General features: G+C 34.6%; 1 protein-coding gene across 1 annotated transcript in view; it reads left to right on the top strand.

The window, feature by feature from the left end:
* Positions 1 to 8,135, top strand: part of LOC124361971 (EF-hand domain-containing protein D2 homolog) — a 43,872-nt gene extending 35,737 nt beyond the window's left edge. Inside the window, exons 2-4 of the mRNA XM_046816080.1 lie at positions 310 to 457; positions 4,938 to 5,072; positions 6,637 to 8,135. Of these exons, the coding sequence (XP_046672036.1) occupies positions 310 to 457; positions 4,938 to 5,072; positions 6,637 to 6,777 (424 nt within the window). The 3' untranslated portion in view covers positions 6,778 to 8,135. The remainder of the gene's footprint in view (positions 1 to 309; positions 458 to 4,937; positions 5,073 to 6,636) is intronic.
* The last annotated feature ends 9,785 nt before the right edge of the window (positions 8,136 to 17,920 follow it).

Below are 17,920 nucleotides of genomic sequence, written 5' to 3'. Positions count from 1 at the left end.
TGTCAAATCATAGTAAGTGTAGTGAAGATCCTGCTACTTCCAAAGCATGCTTCATGACTGAAAAAGTTAAGTTTTTTCCTAACATAGAAAAAAGTCATTTTACTATTCCATTGAAATTGGATGGATTACTTGCTTTGAAATTAAATGCCTTAAACAGTCAGTTGTTATACTTATGTTTATATAATTTGAATTCAAAGATTCTTGAATTATTTACAGTTAAAATATCTTTAAACAACGCCAGTTATGATTTTTGAATAATTTATTAAGATTTTATAATTCATGTTCTCTACTGTTACTGTCTGTATGCAGGTACGATGAAGGCAGAGATGGATATCTGGATCTACAGGAGCTGAAGAGGATGATGGAGAAGCTAGGAGCACCCCAGACCCACCTAGGACTGAAGGCCATGATCAAGGAAGTCGATGAAGATGATGACAACAGGATTAGCTTCAGAGAAGTAAGTTGCATAACGGAATCAAAGTTCATTATTGCCGCATTGGAGTTTTTGAGCTCTCCAGTAGTCAAATTATAGGCCCTAATATATTCTGTTCTTTTAACCGGTATGATAACAAAATATGAAGTAATTTGTTTAATAGTTCAGATGTCCATTTTAAAAACAAATTTTGTATGACGTACGCTTTATTTATGATTATATAAAGTTTCAAACTTGAAACATCAATAACCCATAGTTATTCTAAGAGTAGCCTACCTGTCTTTGGACGAAATTGAGAAATTGTGAGTATGCCTAAATTAAATACAATAGGTCCGGGCTCTGTTAAAAATTGAAAGAGGTACAGATGATTGAAAATATAAACAATTTCCAAAAAAGGGGTTAAGGGATTTTCCTCCTCTCACACACACGCGGCATGGGATGGCTGAGACATCGTATCCTCCGTCGGGGCTCCCATGGGGTCGGCTCGGTGTCCAGGGGGAATGTGCGGTTGGCGATGCCACTATCACTTCACAAGTCGTGGTAGAAAGAAATGCATCTGTCAAACTAAACTCCACAAATCTAAAGGGTTTTACAAAGGGGCAAATCTAGACAACGCTCGCACCTTTCCGAGAGATACCGCTCACGAGTACATTCTGGAAGACTCTGACCCACTACACTGGCCGGCCGTTTTACCGAGGACGCTATGCCGATTATGTCACGTGACCTCTGGCAATGTTAATAGACCAATAGGAAAAACCGCCTGATTTATCGTCTCGGCCCATAGTGCATTTCAACCCAGCTTATCAATTATTTTATACAAAAAAGATAAATACGACAAAATTATTTTAAACAATAAATTTAATTTTGCTTTGATAAAATATAATTGTAAATATTATACAACCAGACAGTTTTAAACATAGCATCAAAAGCTCAAGATAGTGATTTATATAATCTCAGCAATGTCAAAACATCGGCTACATTGTGTTTGTTTTTTGTTTGGTAAAAAATAAAAAAGGTAAAAGCTTAAAAAAAAAAAAATATGGTTGCCTGTAAAGTCGGTTTTACGGGCGAAGATTTTACGTGACAACGTCTTTTTCTCGGTAGAATATTTATTGATATGAATATTATTAAATTGCACAATAGGAACAAGGAATTGAATGAAAATAAGAATTGCACAAATTTTAACTATAGAAATATATTTTGTTTACTAAAACATTGTACATAATTTGAAATTAATTAAAATTTGTTATTGTAAATGGTAAAGTTGAATAAAACATTTACTAAAATTGGAATTTGAAATTCTTGCTAAACACAGTTAAATTCTAACTTCGCGCGTGGTGATTGGTCGGTTTAGTTCGTTTGTTTGGTCGCACTGTTATGACAGGTTAGAGGTTATAATTTGTTATTTTAAATGTTTGACTAGCAATACGCGCTGTTTCTTCTCAATCGACTGAATTACGATTGATTGCAGAGTGATTTAAACTAATAATTTACTTAACACTATCAACATTTGTCAATAGTATGACATAACCTATAAACTCAGTTTCTCAACTTTTGTGTCAATCTAACAATTAATCAATCAATCATAGTTTACGATAATGAAATATCAGTGTACAATTATTTACCTTTATTGTTGTAGTTGTTGTAAATGACGAATCTAAGCACTCCACATTTTCACGAATAAACATAGTTATCTGCTTTATCCCGTGCGGATCCCGTGCGGCGGACCCACTGGACGGGCATCGTAGCGTTACCGGGCGTTACACTTTTTCATGAGTGACTCCGAGCCGCAACCTAATTTAAGACGTTGTCACGTCAACAATGTTCCTCTAATCAGCTGACGTTTCAGGCCTCTATTCAGGTAATTCATTTGACTGGAATGGTAAACATAGTTAGTTACTTTATACAAACAAGGAGTATGGCTCTTAGCCTTTCAGTCTTTTAATTGTCTTTTTTTTTTTCAAAGAAAATTTACTTTTTTAATATTATTTAATTTTTGAACACGACTTCGCTGATAGCTCATTTGCACCCCGACGAAGACCATTATCATTATATATTCCCAGAAATATAAAGTGAAAACAAAGAGTACAAATGATATGGACGAGAAGAACAGGAATAATAGTAGGGTGTTCAAATCTACAGATACGTTGACCTTCGCCTTGACGTAGAGGTAAGGCTGCGCCTTCCTAAGCAAGATGTCACGGGTTCGATTCCAGAGGAGGCCATTAAGAGTTTGTAAATGGTTTTGAACCGTTTCACCTTAAACACATTTAGTTTAATCGACTAAGATGTCGTTGGGATAGATTTACAATATCTTTACTCTTTACAATATCCCCCAGTTGAAGGAAGGGTGGATGGATCATCTGGACCTGCACAGCCTCTCCAGTGATCATGTTATTCAATTTATTGAAGTTGGCATAGTTGCCTGAGAGAATCCTTGTATTAAATTGCCCAAGCAATCGGCTATGATAATAGACCCAACTTAATTAAAACTTTCTCTGAGACGACCAGACTCCGCGCCAAGTGAACGTATACGATGAGAAGACGATTTTTGGCCTACATTTTATACTATGAGACAAAGCCTGCCTCAATGACTTGTTTATCTTTCCACTTATCACATAAGCACCACACATGCCACCATGAACAAATCAGGCATACCACCCGTCCGCGATGTATAACGGTTGAACCGATAAACCTATATTTTCCGTTTTAACTAAAACTCCTATAATTCGATCCCAAATAATCCGGGAAAATAATTTTGAACATCCAAAAATACCTCAAAATGGCACTTTAAATCTCTTTTAAATTTGATAGACTATTTCAAAACAAACCATAGGTGTTGTTTACAACCGAAAAAGTCTCTTTTGTACACATTAATAATAATAATAATAACATAATTAATAATAACAGTAATAAATTTAATATTGTATACACTGTTTATGCTTATACAAAATGATAAATGATAAATGCGCCGCTAACCGGATCAGTTCCATTGTATCAGTAAACTTTTTAAAACCTTTCTAACGACACTTAACATACTTTTTCGCAATAATTTCTAATCTGTCCAAAACTAAGCGGTCGTGAAGAAACATTGTAGTGAATGAACACAACTTAGCCCAAGTCTTAGGATTAATTGCCTCATAATTAAGTACAGATAAATATTACCCACGATTTGGTTAACAAGAACTTTTATTTCTTGTAAATAATACTTTGCTTTTGTAAAAGAAGTATGCTATTCCAGTACAGTTTTGGTGGGACGGAGAGGCTGATATTGTGTTGTTGCGCCGAGTCTAAAAACAGTTTCAGAAAAACTAGTTTAGCTTTCAAATGGTAATTAAGAGAAGCGTTCTCGGCGCAAAGCATTGCTTGGAAATGGAACTTAATTAAAAGCACGATAACAACCTCATTATTATCATCATCACAGAGTAAAGTGGTAAGGCCTTAGTTGTTTGCTTATTAACACGAGGTAACACGGTGGTATGTTAGTTTTTCTGTTATATAAGCTACTGGTGTAGATCGTTATTGTTGCATTGTTTGCATTGTGTTGCATGTTACATTGCATTATTTTGGAATTTAAGTAAATGACAGAAATTCTATAATCAGTACATGTAAAATGCCTTTCAGAATTGTTGATTATTGGTTCAGTTTCAGTGGTAAACAGTTAAGTTAATTTTAGCATAAAAACATATCTTGTGAATTATTTTATTTTATGGCAGGTTGGTCAACATGTAGACTAAATTATAATACAACAGGGATACCTGTTGTAATAAATTTACATGAATTAATCAACCTTAACTCACTATTGAATTGTAGAATAATCTTTTAATGATGTTGAAATTTCTGATAAAAAACGCCAAATTTAAGATCAACCTGATAGGGTCAGGTTCTTTTTATAGATCCCGTAATTCTGATATTTAAGTAAACCTCGTTCTAATCAGTTGAATTTATGTATAGTAATCCTATTAGATCATTCCTAGGCATGCTAAATACCAGATTCCATATTTAATTTTGAAGTGCTCCTACATGCCTTGGTACGTTCCCGAGAACTTTTATTTAAATGTGAGATGATCCTAGTTTATAATTAACCTTATTCAAAGCCATAGACTTCATTTACACGTTTAGTGATCCTCGTATCACATTGGTACAAACCCCAAGCACACTTATATCCTAAACTAAGATGTTTTATTTATTGGTTATTGGTCACCATTCAAGTAAATACGCTCAAAGTGAACATTTCTTTCTCTGTGGTATACTTTATTGACCTTACTGTAGTTTATTTAATTAGAAATCTTGAGTCTATACAAACCAAATTGTACTTGGGTCATTAGCAGTATTATACTTTTATATTGATCTTTTCTACAGATTTTCCAACAAGCAATGTGAACTACAGCAATCTGTTTTAGAACCTGAAACAACAGATGGACCTGAAACTGGTTCAACAGATTGAAATTGTTGTTGATGGTACACAATTATGTCAAGTAATGGAACGCAATTTGTTGTACAGTTCCTGCTGATATTCCGCAAAGCGAAGGCAGGAGAGCTGGTGGAGGAGAGTGGACTCAGCAAACTGGCACAACTCACTGAAATCTCCGTGGAGGAGGTGGGGGTCGGTGGCGCCAAGAATTTCTTTGAAGCAAAGGTGCGTGTATTATCCTGTTCTACATACAAACACAATTAAAATAGGTATCCCAAAAATCAGTAATTAAATAATACATTCGTAAATTATATTATAGTGTTGTAAAAGTAATTTTCAAAATTCAAATTCATTTTAATTGGCATTAATTCCACACCTTTTTTGACACCTACTATATCTATCTACTTTTTGTATTAATTTAGAAGGAATTGCAGATATGAATTGAATGATAAAAGATGGGACCTTTAATCAATATTCAAAAGAACTTAAAATAAAATGTATTGAAAATAAAGACTAACTATCCACCCCCACAACCATAATATTTAGCTTTATACGAGAGGCCAACTCGTAACTTTACTAACCCAAAACTGTTTATAATTGAATCATTCAAATGACCCTCAAACACCTCAAGAAACACCTCATGTCCATTTTTTAATGTTAGTAAAGTTAAAATCAAAAAGCTCATCAGTGTATTTTGTTACATTAACCTAAGTTGCAAACTCTAGCCATCTTTGAACGGCTGTCATTTTTGACTCGGTTATCCGTTTGAGGTCGAGTTTTGCAGCTCTATACTCTATTAATAAAGACCTTTTATTTGATATGCATATCAACCTATGCTTACATTTAAGATTTTCTTCTGACTCCTAGCGGGCCGCCCCCCTGAGGAAGTAGCGGATCACTGGATATGTGATAAAATAGATTTTTATGTCCAGTAACTTTGTTTAAGGTTTTGTAGCTCTATTTTAAATATTTTGAAAAATATTTAACCGACCCGGGACTTTTTGGACACCCTGTATATATATATAGATGTGAATGTTTGTCTATATGTCTTTTATAGAATTGTAAACTGTTTGACCGACCATTATGAAAATTTGTATCTATATGTATTTTTCTACTTAGAAGGTTTATGCTATGCCCATTGATACAACTTACCACCAGGTAGCGCGGTATTGCAAAAGATCAAAGTTTCCAAAGCGCCTGCACACTATAAAGTGCAATTATGGGACAGTTACGTATATTAAATAGCCAAACAATATTTGAAGGCACAAAGTTATAATGTTATTTATCTTTAAAATAAATTTCTGGTTGAACTTATAGCTTGAGTGTTAGATCTCTTCATAATAATGTAAATGTATGTGTACAATGGCTATAAATTTACTCTGGTTTTCTTAATTGTGACAACAAGGAAAACTCAACATCGGTGTTGGAAATATAATTCACTTGAACCACAAGTGCACATACACGGGCGAAGCTTACGAAAAGTGTGCGAAGCTGCGGGAAACAGCTACAGTACTTAATAATAAATCATAATTTTCAATGTAAATATAGGAATTAAGGAGAAGCTGAAAATCCTGCACAGGAAAGAACACTGTAAGCTTGTTCAGTGATAACAAACAAGAAATAATAAAAAAATCTTGTAGGTTAATCCAATAATTACTATACTATGGATAATTTATATTCCTTTTATTTTTACTTAAAGTAACTAAAACCAGACATTAATACATGCATGTACAGTTTAATGAGAATATGTATCCTTATCAAATTTGGTAATACTCTTTTGTCTGTTTAGATCGAAGAACTCCGCAGAGGCAGCAAGTTTGAGGACGAGATCAAACAAGAACAGGAGGAGAGGCGAAGACAGGAGGAGGAGAAGGCCCAGCGAAGGATAGCTTTCAAGGAGAAGGCTGCGTTATTTCAGAACGGCAACTAGAATTATCACCTGCTAGGGTCAATGTTGATGTTGATGTAATTCTGTGAGATGTTACCTGTAAGGCTAATATGGCCTAGTCTGTCATAGCAAACTGGAAGCACATCCTTTGTCAGTAATATCAGAGAACATTTTAGCTTCTTCAGTGTAACTTTAAAACACCCAGATTTTTTGATTAGACTATGATGGTTGATCAGCTAAAGAAAATAATGTTTTATCAATGAATATGTCACTAGTTTTAAAGATGCATACTGCAAATGTAAAATTTACAGATCTATATTTAAAAATGCTTATTTATTACTTTCAAAGTTGGCTGTGCTTACTAAAGTAGCTTGTCATTTCCAAATGAAGGGTAAGTTTAAGAACAATTCTATATTTATTCAAACTGAGTTTTTCAATGCAATAACTACTTCTATAAATAGGTACCGTAATACTAAGTATCGCTATACTCTTTCTTAACAAAAGATGCTTATCAGTTGGGTGGGGAGCTCATTAAAGACCATAATTAGTTGGCTATAGCTACTGAAATTGCGTGAACTAATTTTGGCTTAATGAAATATTTAAAAAAATGTTGTATTCTTACATCACACCAATACACTGGCTTCAGTTTCAATATATTGTAACAGGATGAAAACATGCGATGGCAGCTGTTTCTACCCAATTTATCCATACTGGTCAGTTCTGCAAGCATCTACAAATAGGTGTAGATATGTAAAATAGCAGAGAAGTAAGTTGTAAAATAAGTATTGAAAACCTTCAGTAATAAATGTGAAGATAGTTTTAATGTAAAATAAAAGGAAATGTGAAAGCATTTTGTAACTGATGGACCAAATCGAAACTGGAAGACTTTTCGATGAAGATTTGAAGTAATATGGATATGTTCGTTTTTAAGAGTAATTACTGCAAAACATCATTGTGTACGTTACCTCGAACCTAATTTAGATAATGAATACCATTTAAAAATTGTTTAATAATTAGAATACTAAAAATAACTTTTTGAATTGGGTGTTAAATGCTTATAATATAACCCACGGTGATAATAAAAGACTACCAACAAATTCGAATGTATCTAAGTGTACACGTTCAATATCTAGTTTAGGTTCAGAGTGTACGGTATATTTGTTGACTGATGCTGGACACAAAGTTAGAATATTTCCATCATTTTTTGTATTGTTTGTGTTGTTAGTTGTAGCAGTTTTATTTTTTTAATAGCTGAACAAAGCATGCTTCATGCAAATACTATTCCTACTGTTTTTAATAAAGCTGTATTAGGCAGAACTATTGTGTTGTATATATTTTGTAATAAATGTTTGAAAATTTTTGTAATGTTTTAGAAATAAACATTTAGTGTTATTCTTATAGTACCTTGTCTCTTTTTTCTATCCATTCTCAGTTATACAAATTAAAAAGAACCAGACTCTTTATATATTTATAATCATTATATGTGACTTAAATAGTGTAACAAGACATGCCAGGCTGTTCTGGAACTGGAATCATTCCGAATAGAAAGTTCTGGGCTCAGAACTAGTTCCACAAGATAGTCTCAGTTCCAGGTGTTTCGTCTCAGAAGTTCTTGCCTTCATTATTTATTGTCCTGGCATGATATAGTGTTCCGTAATTATGTATGAGATGTGGGATATTCTATTACATTAATGCCTTAACAATATTTACAAATGGAATTTAACCACTTCTTCCCTTAAATGGTTTTCAACATAGATTCTGTATGGATTTACGGTACCATAACAGCAGTTTAAATTTTAAATTCCCTCCTTATAAGTTACTGTATAAATGACCAAAGTAAAACAGTTCAGAGAGTTCTGAATACACAACTTTATAATAAAATTATGATGACTTTATTGATTAAAACAAGAAGTTCAACTCTCACAATGAATCGTCATCAGGAAGCCAAGAGAATTTAAATGATAATATAAAGATATAGAAATTTCAGAAGTTGGACTAGAAGATCACCAGAGCTTCAGGAGGTAGGGGGGCACATATCTCACTTGTGAGTATCTCATGTGAATTATACTGGCTCAGTATTGGCTCATCAGTTATTTTCATATACGAGTATTTTCTTTCCTACTACCATTTTTCAGCTTATAAATGTTGAGTTCTTTGGGGTTGTGTATCTCAAAAATGTAAACAATAACTATTTTAATTTTATTTTGTTTTATTAATCTATGTTTCTTTCTGGTTAAAATTGTGTATAATATATGCCATTTCAGTAAACTGAACTTATTTAAAAAAATTTATAAATTCACTGCAGTGGTATATATTTTATCAATCTCTTAACCACCACTGGTGTTTATATAGTAATATACTTTATAAAGTCATTAGGAATGGTGGTATATTCAAGTTTTGTGACTGGCAGCACTGCGAGTGGCAACTGTTGCTGCTTGACATCTGTTAGTTTTGTTCTTGATTCACCCGTTTGGTTGTTTGATTTAGTGACAAGAAAATCGTTTTGTAAAACTATAATGAACTAATAAGATTATTACTTGTGAATAGTGGTGCATTATAAGTGAACTTTGTTTTACTTTTCAATATACCAACATCTTCTACAACTGCTCACGAAAGCAGAAAGTAAAGTGGTGAAGGAGAAAGGAAAGGTGGGGGTGGGATCCGCCTAGGAGATTATGTCCGCCAAAAACGATGAAGACATTACATATGTATTGTATTCAAAGTGATCGCAAAGCTTAAAGTATTTATCGGAGAATTACTATAGGAAGTTTAACATGATTTCTACTTATGTTAAAATAAATAATAAAAACATAATTCAGCTTCATATGGTACCGATAGCAATCTAAAAGAACGGATTCGGCACCACTAGGTAACTAATTTAATGGTAATGATTCCGTTCTTTGGAAATGACCCAATAATCATAGCACTATGCAAGTTTATTTAAATATTTTATTCTGGAAATTCATATATACTACAGATAGACTTATCAGTACCCAAATATTTGTTTCCTATTTCATGGAGATGGAAATTATTTTGTTACTGAATGTTATAATGTTATGAAATTAAGGTTTTCTTTATGGGTTTTAACCCTTCGCGCGCTGTTGACAAATATAACCGCCAATATTTACTTTGCTCAAAACGCTGTTGACAAATATATTCGCTTTTAAACATTGAGGTTATTATTGGGAGTAAGTAGTTCCCAGTTTTGCCGGTGGAGTGCAGCAACTGCTGGAGCATATATCCCTCAATAGAAAAGCACAGTAATAGTTGTCCCCGCCTCCCGGTTTTTTCTCCAAGCTGCAAAATGGCGGCGCACTACCCATGCCACTGCCTGTTTTGCCAGACACAAGCGCTACTGACGAACTAACTCGGTTTAGTTCGTTCGCGGACTGCGAGTGGAACTGTTGTGTTTACGTTGTCAAATTGTTTTTTGACATATTGGGAAGATGTGTTGTGTGTACACGCAACGGTTTACGCAAGGAGACCATTTACGGGTGCGAGACATGCACCGCCCGGCTGAACTTGCACCCGGATACGTGTTTCAAGACGTAACACACGTTGACGTTATCTTGAACACCGTGATGGCTAATTTTAGATCTTTTTATACTCATTAATGTTTTATTTTAATTGTATAATATACATACTATACATATAATATATACTATAGTATAATATTATACACGGTAGTAAAATTTCCTTCAACATTTCGTTAAATTTGGTGTATTTATATTGTTTTATAATTTAAATAAACGTATGAAAAAATTATACTTTTTTTCGTTCCCAAAAGTCTTTTTATATGGTAACTAACTCAAATACAACATCAGCGTTGACTTTATGGAAAAAAAAAATTTTTAGGTATATGTAGCGTTTAGGTATGGTGCGTCCCAAATTGCCGTAGCGCGGGAAGGGTTAATAATGCCCGCCAACATACCATTTTTGATACAGTTATATATTTTTTGTGACAGCAAAATTACATTGCATTTTACACAAATTGATTTTTTTCTGGGATTGTCCACTCTAAAGTAAAATTTAATTTGGCTGCACCTCATGTTTTTTTTTTTTTAAATTCCTACCAAATTGTCACAAATAAAATATACGAAATGCAAATTATGTGCGAGAAGACAAGTCCAAGTTGTATTTGTGGTGTCAGAACATGGCTATATGAACGAAAGTATAATTATTATTTTTACAATTAACAATATTAATTGGTTTTGTAGTTTCAGAGAAAAGTGCATAGGGGAGAGGGTAAGTTATAGCATTTTTTATGAAAAGTCATATAAAAGGTTACCCAATAAAATTTAATTTTACATCAGATCTATACATCGAGGTGGAGGGTGTGGATATGATCACCTGGGGGAATTTACAGTGAAAATGTCCGATTCAAGTGCAACCCATACATCAATCCAACTTCCGAATGGTAATGTTACCAATATGAGAAAAGTTAATGAAAATACAGCAAACAATATGCACAAAATACCCAGATGCACTCCCGTTTCCAATAGGCCTAATTTCTAGATAGTGTTCACTCCGAAACGGATCCAAGCTCATACAACAGACGATGATTTACCTGGTGAAACTATGTACGGTATGTGAAACCTGAAACATCGGAAAATTGATGCCCTCTGCCAATCTTGTAAAGGGAACAATTTCAAGTTCGCTTTGACAACGGTCTGTTGAGCACTTCTCTGCACTTGAGCCCCATTTCTTCTTGGTGGAGATAATATTGCGAAACATGTTCAGTAAAGTTCTAGAATTGTTAATCCTCAAGGTAGCGCCTTAATCATGAGCCTCAATAGAACAACTATAAAGTTATTAAATGTAGAACACTAACCTATTACTGATTAAAAATCACCTGATTTAAATGACTTCTTTGTTGTAAAATACATCAATCATGTTTTTAAAACTGTAACCAATACTGATGACATCTCTCAGATTACTTCCTATTATTGTTAACTGTTAGTTCCAAGCCTACAATGGTTATCCCAGTGTTCTCTATTTATTCAAGTATGACTGAGTGGGAACCTTTCTGACTCAATGTTGACAGTAATATTATAGTAAATGCGTTTAAAAACTGAAAAGGAACTGGAAGACAATCGAACATTTCAAAAATCGTGTTCAGGTAGCTAGATTGTCTTCAACCTCAGAACCACATAAATCCGATCAAATGAGTGCTATATACCTCCAATGTATATGGGAATTAGTCCAAGATAAGCGTAGAGCCAGGGAACGCTGGCAAATAACTCGCTCACAAATTGACAAGCATGCCTTAAATCGGCTTTCCAATAGCTTGAAGAATAAAATATGCTTAGGACTACTTAAAAGGAAAGGACTTCAATAATTTATCTGTTAGCCTACTGATGAAAGTCTTTGGCAGTAAACAAAACGTATGTTGATAAATCATCCACTTCGGGATTCAGATACAACTTGGGCGAAGACTAACCAGGAGAGAGAGATTTATTCGAACATCTCAGTGGTGTTTTAAACCACATTGTGATGATTCACCACAATTCACACACATAGTGAAATACGCACTAGCTACACCTATGCTTCTAACATCACTTCCTATAAAACTAATTATTCATGAAGAAATACTGCATGCTATTTAAAACTTGGCCCTTAAAAATAGCTGGGCTACGATTTAATTACACACAAGATGCTACGCGAACTACACTTTTCAGGGGCGTATTTTATTACCCTAATTTTAATGCTATACTTGAGACTGTTACTTACTTTTCAGAAGAAAGTCTCTAAATTTTAATGTTTCAAAAACATGAAAAACCTTCCCAAGCTGTTTCATTATATTGTTCAATTATATGGGAGTGCCGATGGCCGAGCGGTCTAAGTCGTTGGACTTTGGGTCTGAGTTAGAGATAACGCAGGTTCAAATCCTGTCTGTGACCATTGCACTTTTTATCAGTACCATTGACCTTGTACTGTATCGACTCTCCCCCTTATTCTGTTTGATAAGATCCTCGCACAGGCCAGTGGCCCATGAGGATGGACAGAATAAGGCTTGAAAGGGGACTGACTTCTCCTTTAAAAAAAATCAGTCTTTTTGTGTGCATTCTAAATTATCTGAGTAGATTGTTCTTGATCGAATTTTACTTGTTTTCGAATCGCACAATTCGATACCTCATCACCAATTTGGATTCAGGAAAAGCCATTCAACTGTCTAACAATTTCATAGGATTTTCGACTTCGTGGCAACAGGTTAAGACAAAAAATATACGTTTGGGTATTCCTTGCCATTAGCACTGCCTTTGATGTGGTTTATTATATAAAGTTAAGAATTGTATGTTGTATAATACTATTATAGGGTCCTCAGGTCCTTCTTTGAAGACAAATTGTCCAGAGAGAGACAAGGATCATATTACAGAGAATTAAGTCTAATTAAAGCGAGGGTACCACAAGGATCAATTAATTTTGCCAACAATTTTGTACAGTGTTTACACCTCATTGCCTCTATCTCCAAATACTGTAATAGCCATTAATGCAGAGGACACAGTACTTCTTCCTACTTTCGACTCCATCGAAACAGTTTCAAACAATCTCCAAGCCCACATCACTCAAATACAACATTGGTTACAAGACTGTAGAGTAAATGTGAATTCAAGTAAATCTATTCAGGTTACATTCACATTATGGAAACAAACAGGTCCTCCTGTATATCTTAAAATCGTCCTAGTACCAACAGACTAAATTTCGTTATCTAAGGGTTCATTTGGACCAACGGCTGACCTGCTCTCACCACATTAAGTGTAAATGATAATCAGTAAATGTTCACCTTAAACTTCTCTTACGACTACTAAATCCAAAATCTCCTATCACACTGAAAAAAAGGGATTATTTATAAAATCTTAAGGCCAAACTAGTTTTATGTGATTGAGATATTTTAATCAGCAAAGTAATTGAAATAAGTTGCAAGTCTTCAAGTCAAAGATATTAAGACTAATAACAGGACTTCTTATATGTTGTCAATCAAACTTTATGTAAAGGTCTAAAATTCCATTTTTAAATTGAATATTTAATAAATACTACCAACGCTTCTTCAAAAACGACACTTGTGAGCTGTTGTCATGATATTCTTTATCCATTGGAGTGTTCCACTTGGAATTAATTTCATTTAAAGTTTTCAGTTATTGTTACCAAATCTGTTTATTAATTAATTAGGTCGTAGCACAATATTATGTACATGTTTAACCAATGAAAAATTAAAAGATGAATCACAAAAAGAATAATAATTTCAAAGTAAAATTAAGTGTTCTCAGAAGTGGTAAAACAATCTAACGATAACGTATTTAAAGGCTATTTTGGAAATTACAGAAACTTTTATAAAAAAAAGTATTAAAGCAGCAAAGGCTGTAACATGTCATTTTTTATAGGGGCTTCAATGAGGCAAATTTTATTTTGAAAGAAAAATATTTTTTAGTTGAATGACATGTTATGATATTTATTTCTTCCACCTACAATTATACTCCAGTAGCTCAACATCAACGCAGAAGACGTCAGCTGGCGGGGTCCGGCTCGACCGGGTAAGACACGGAATTTCAGGATAAATCCGCCGGAGTTCGCTTCAAGGGCTGAAGCGCCTTACAGCGGACGGCTCAGGTACTACAGTACGTAACTAGCTGTGCCGGGCTGACTCGCTCTCTCGGTCGGAGTCTCTGAGTCGGAGTCGTCGTCGAGTTGGAGTCACCGCCCCCATATACGACACGATAAGGTGCAAGTAAGTCCTAGCCGTAGTAAGTACTTATTTTACCTGCAAAAACACGATAAGCACATGAGATTACGTACTGAAGCTGCTAATAGAATATTATTTTAGATATAAAGTATAGCAAGAAAATAAATCAGAACGAATAGGATTAGATTTTATTACTAGTAACGAGGAGTTTGAATTTAGTTTTACTTAGTTTATCGTTTCGTTTCGAGGCCGCTGGGTCGCTTGACGTACGTTGGAACCAGCGTTCCTTAGTTTCGAACTTCAGTTGAATTAGCAACTGTCGTGTTAGGGGACGTTTAGGTAGGAGAACAGTCATCCTAAAGCAAATGCTGACGCCTTCCCTTTATTTTCTTTCGTTTCCGAGTCGGTGATGATGAAAGCCTGTTGATCCGTTAATCATCGATGCTGTTTTTGCTTCGGCTTTTGGTTTTACATTAATTTGGGTCTGAGCCGAACTTGGAAACAACCTCTCCCGTTCGAACCCTGGATTTCCCCCCTCTCAGCTGTTTTATCCGGTGTCTTAGGGCTATATAGTATTATAAACTATATCCCTGTCCCGATTAGACGTTATAAGGCATATAACGCTTTAAGGCTATCCAAAAACCTTACAGACAGCATGGAAAATCACAACTAATATATATATATATATATATATATAGTCGTAAAGTTCCAAAACGTGTCTTATTCCCCAAAAAATATAAATTGAGTTGTTGGCATCACTGGATTCTGTTTTTGATTCTCCACCTGTTAATGCTAAAATTTTGTTCCAAAAAACTTCTTATTCCATCCTAATTGATTGTTTGAAATTTCAATTTTATTCAAAAAAATGTCTTATCCATCACAGTTCTATTCCAAAACATTCCTCATCATCCATGTCTGTTCCAAAAGCTGCCACATCCAATTCAATTAGGTCAGCCATTACCAAATATTTCCAAACAAAGTCACATCCAGAGCCTACTGAACTCTTATGATGATTTTTATTCTTTACAGTTTATAAATGAAACAGTTTGGTTTTTACAAAGTTACACAACCTGTAGAGAAATATGTTTTTCATCTTTAAAAGCGTATAACCAGCTGATAGTTTTTAGCTATTTGCCGCCAATTTTATGCTTCTAGTGTCAAGTGTTCTGTTTCTGTGTTCTGTTCTGTGATAGTAATGGAAAGTATCTTGTTTGTTTCTTCTTCCCAAGAAAGGGTAGAAAAAGGGTTCGAAATGTGGAAGAATGGAGTAAAACTAAGAAGAAAAGGCAGAGGTAAGAACAAGCTAATTATGTTTAGTTATAAGCCTACTAATTCTAAAATAAGAGGACATTAATCAAACCTAACCTATTGGCTCTGCATGTAGGACTAATTTGCAACTTGTATAAAGAATTAAAAATAAGTAAAACTGGATAATACATGGTACTTAATTAGTATTTAATTAAGGGTACCGGTACTGAAAGAACTATAATAAAGTTGCCAGGAAAAAGGCTGGAAGTAGCCTTTATCAAATTAAGAGTTAAGGCCTAAACTCTACTCAGTCCTAATTAATTCTGCTTGTTTGACAGTGTTCACAAGCTGATTCTCGCTTTTAACTTTTGTTTTTTTTTTCAGATACTCATCAAAGGGTCAACCGTCCCTTCCTACATGCGGCCATGCAACGGAGGCTTACCGGTGTGCTTTATTGACTGTGCGCGACGTAAACCACTTCCATAAAATGTTTTTCAATAGTGACCGGAAGATTGTTCAGGACCACATCATTTTAAAATAATGCAGTGTAATCCCGCCCTAAAAGAAACTGCCAGAAGAAAGAAGGCAGTTCACGCAAAGGTATGGTGATAAAATATTTTATCAAGAAGGCTACACTAGCCAAAGGCAGGCCTAATAAGGGTACCAGTTTGTCAGAAGACATTTATGAACACTATTAAGGTTTCTATGACTAGAATACAAAATATTTGTAAGAAGCACTTGATAAAAGGGGAACCATTGAAAGAAACCCGAGGAGGAGATACGAGATCAAGACATTCTGTGGATAAATGTAATGCAGTTGATTACTTTTATGACCAGTCTTAGAACACTAGAAACTCACTACTGCAGAGGAAAATGTAAAAGACAGTATATTTACCAAGCGATCTATCCATTAACAAACTCTGGAGAATGTACAATAACAATTGTGAAAACCCAGAAACTGAAAACTAAAAAAGTCTTTTTTTCAGCAACTATGTCAACAAAATTCAATATGGGTTTGGTTCCCCGGCAGTTGACGTTTGTTCGACTTGTTTGTCGTTCTTGGAAAAAATTAAATTGACGAAGGATGAACATGAAAAAACATCTTTAATGATGCAAAAGCGAGTCCTTACGAGCCAAAGCATTCTTCCAGTTTCTAGGTGAGAAATCCAAGGATATTGTAATGTTTTTCATTTGACTGCCAAAAAAATATCTAGTTTTGCCTAAGATCCTCGATCAGTCAACGTACTATAGTCGACAGATTTATATTTATAACTTTAGTATCGTCGAAGGCTCTTCGACAGATCCCTTGACGAAAGATAATGTATTTTTCTTATTGCTGGACTGAGAACGAGTTGGCTAATAGGGTCTAAATGAAGTCGTTAGTGCAGTATATCACAGATTAAATAGCACACAATTTGATAAGAAGGTGACTAAAGTAAGGCTCTTCGCAGATGGCTGCGGAGGGCAAAACAAAAATTCTATGATGGTTGCAATGGCTTCAAAATGGCTTTTAGAAAAAGCTCCAGAAAGTGTAAAAAAGAGTTGAGCTAGTTGTTCCCCGGTTACAGGGCACTCCTTCATGCCCCCTGACCGTGTTTTTGCAGTTATGGAAAAATAAATAAAGAAAAGAGATACCATTGTTCAGCCAAATGAATATATCTAGACATATTTTCAAATCACGCTACAGTAAACAAACTTGGTAGCGAACGTTGCCCAGTTTATGACTGGAAATCAGGAATTGTTAAGATCCAAGCAGAACCTCAAAAAGGCATTTCAGGCTTAATTCCTGCAAAAGGGTGATATTTTACTCGAAATGCAAAGAAAAATCAAGTTTTGGTAAGGGGTGAATGTTTTTACCGAAGTGACAGTTGTAAACCCTAGGTCAATAATGATTTCTGGAAAAACTCCCACTCAACATTGAACCAGATATTATTCCATTCGGTCACGCTCTTAAAGCTCTTCAAACCTTAAGGATGTGAAATCGTTACTAGGGAAACACTATGGTAACGAGTGGGCAAAGATTCATTTCCTCTTATTTTATACTAAGGTGCTAGATATCCAAAATGTAGATGAAGAGGAAAATATCATGAGGAAGAAAACGAGATGTGTGTAGGATGCCCAGGAGAAGACGAAGTTGTGCGAGGAATGAGGGTGTAATATAGCATCAGCATCGTGATGTAAGTTGGATAATTTCCACTAGCTAGTTAACCTAATTTGAGTAATTGACCATCGCTCTCGTATTAGCTATAACATTTA

This window comes from Homalodisca vitripennis, chromosome 5, assembly GCF_021130785.1.
Source record: "Homalodisca vitripennis isolate AUS2020 chromosome 5, UT_GWSS_2.1, whole genome shotgun sequence".
Taxonomy (NCBI): domain Eukaryota; kingdom Metazoa; phylum Arthropoda; class Insecta; order Hemiptera; family Cicadellidae; genus Homalodisca; species Homalodisca vitripennis.
The sequence above is the reverse complement of the archived record's forward strand: the minus strand, read 5'-3'. Positions and strand labels throughout refer to the sequence as shown.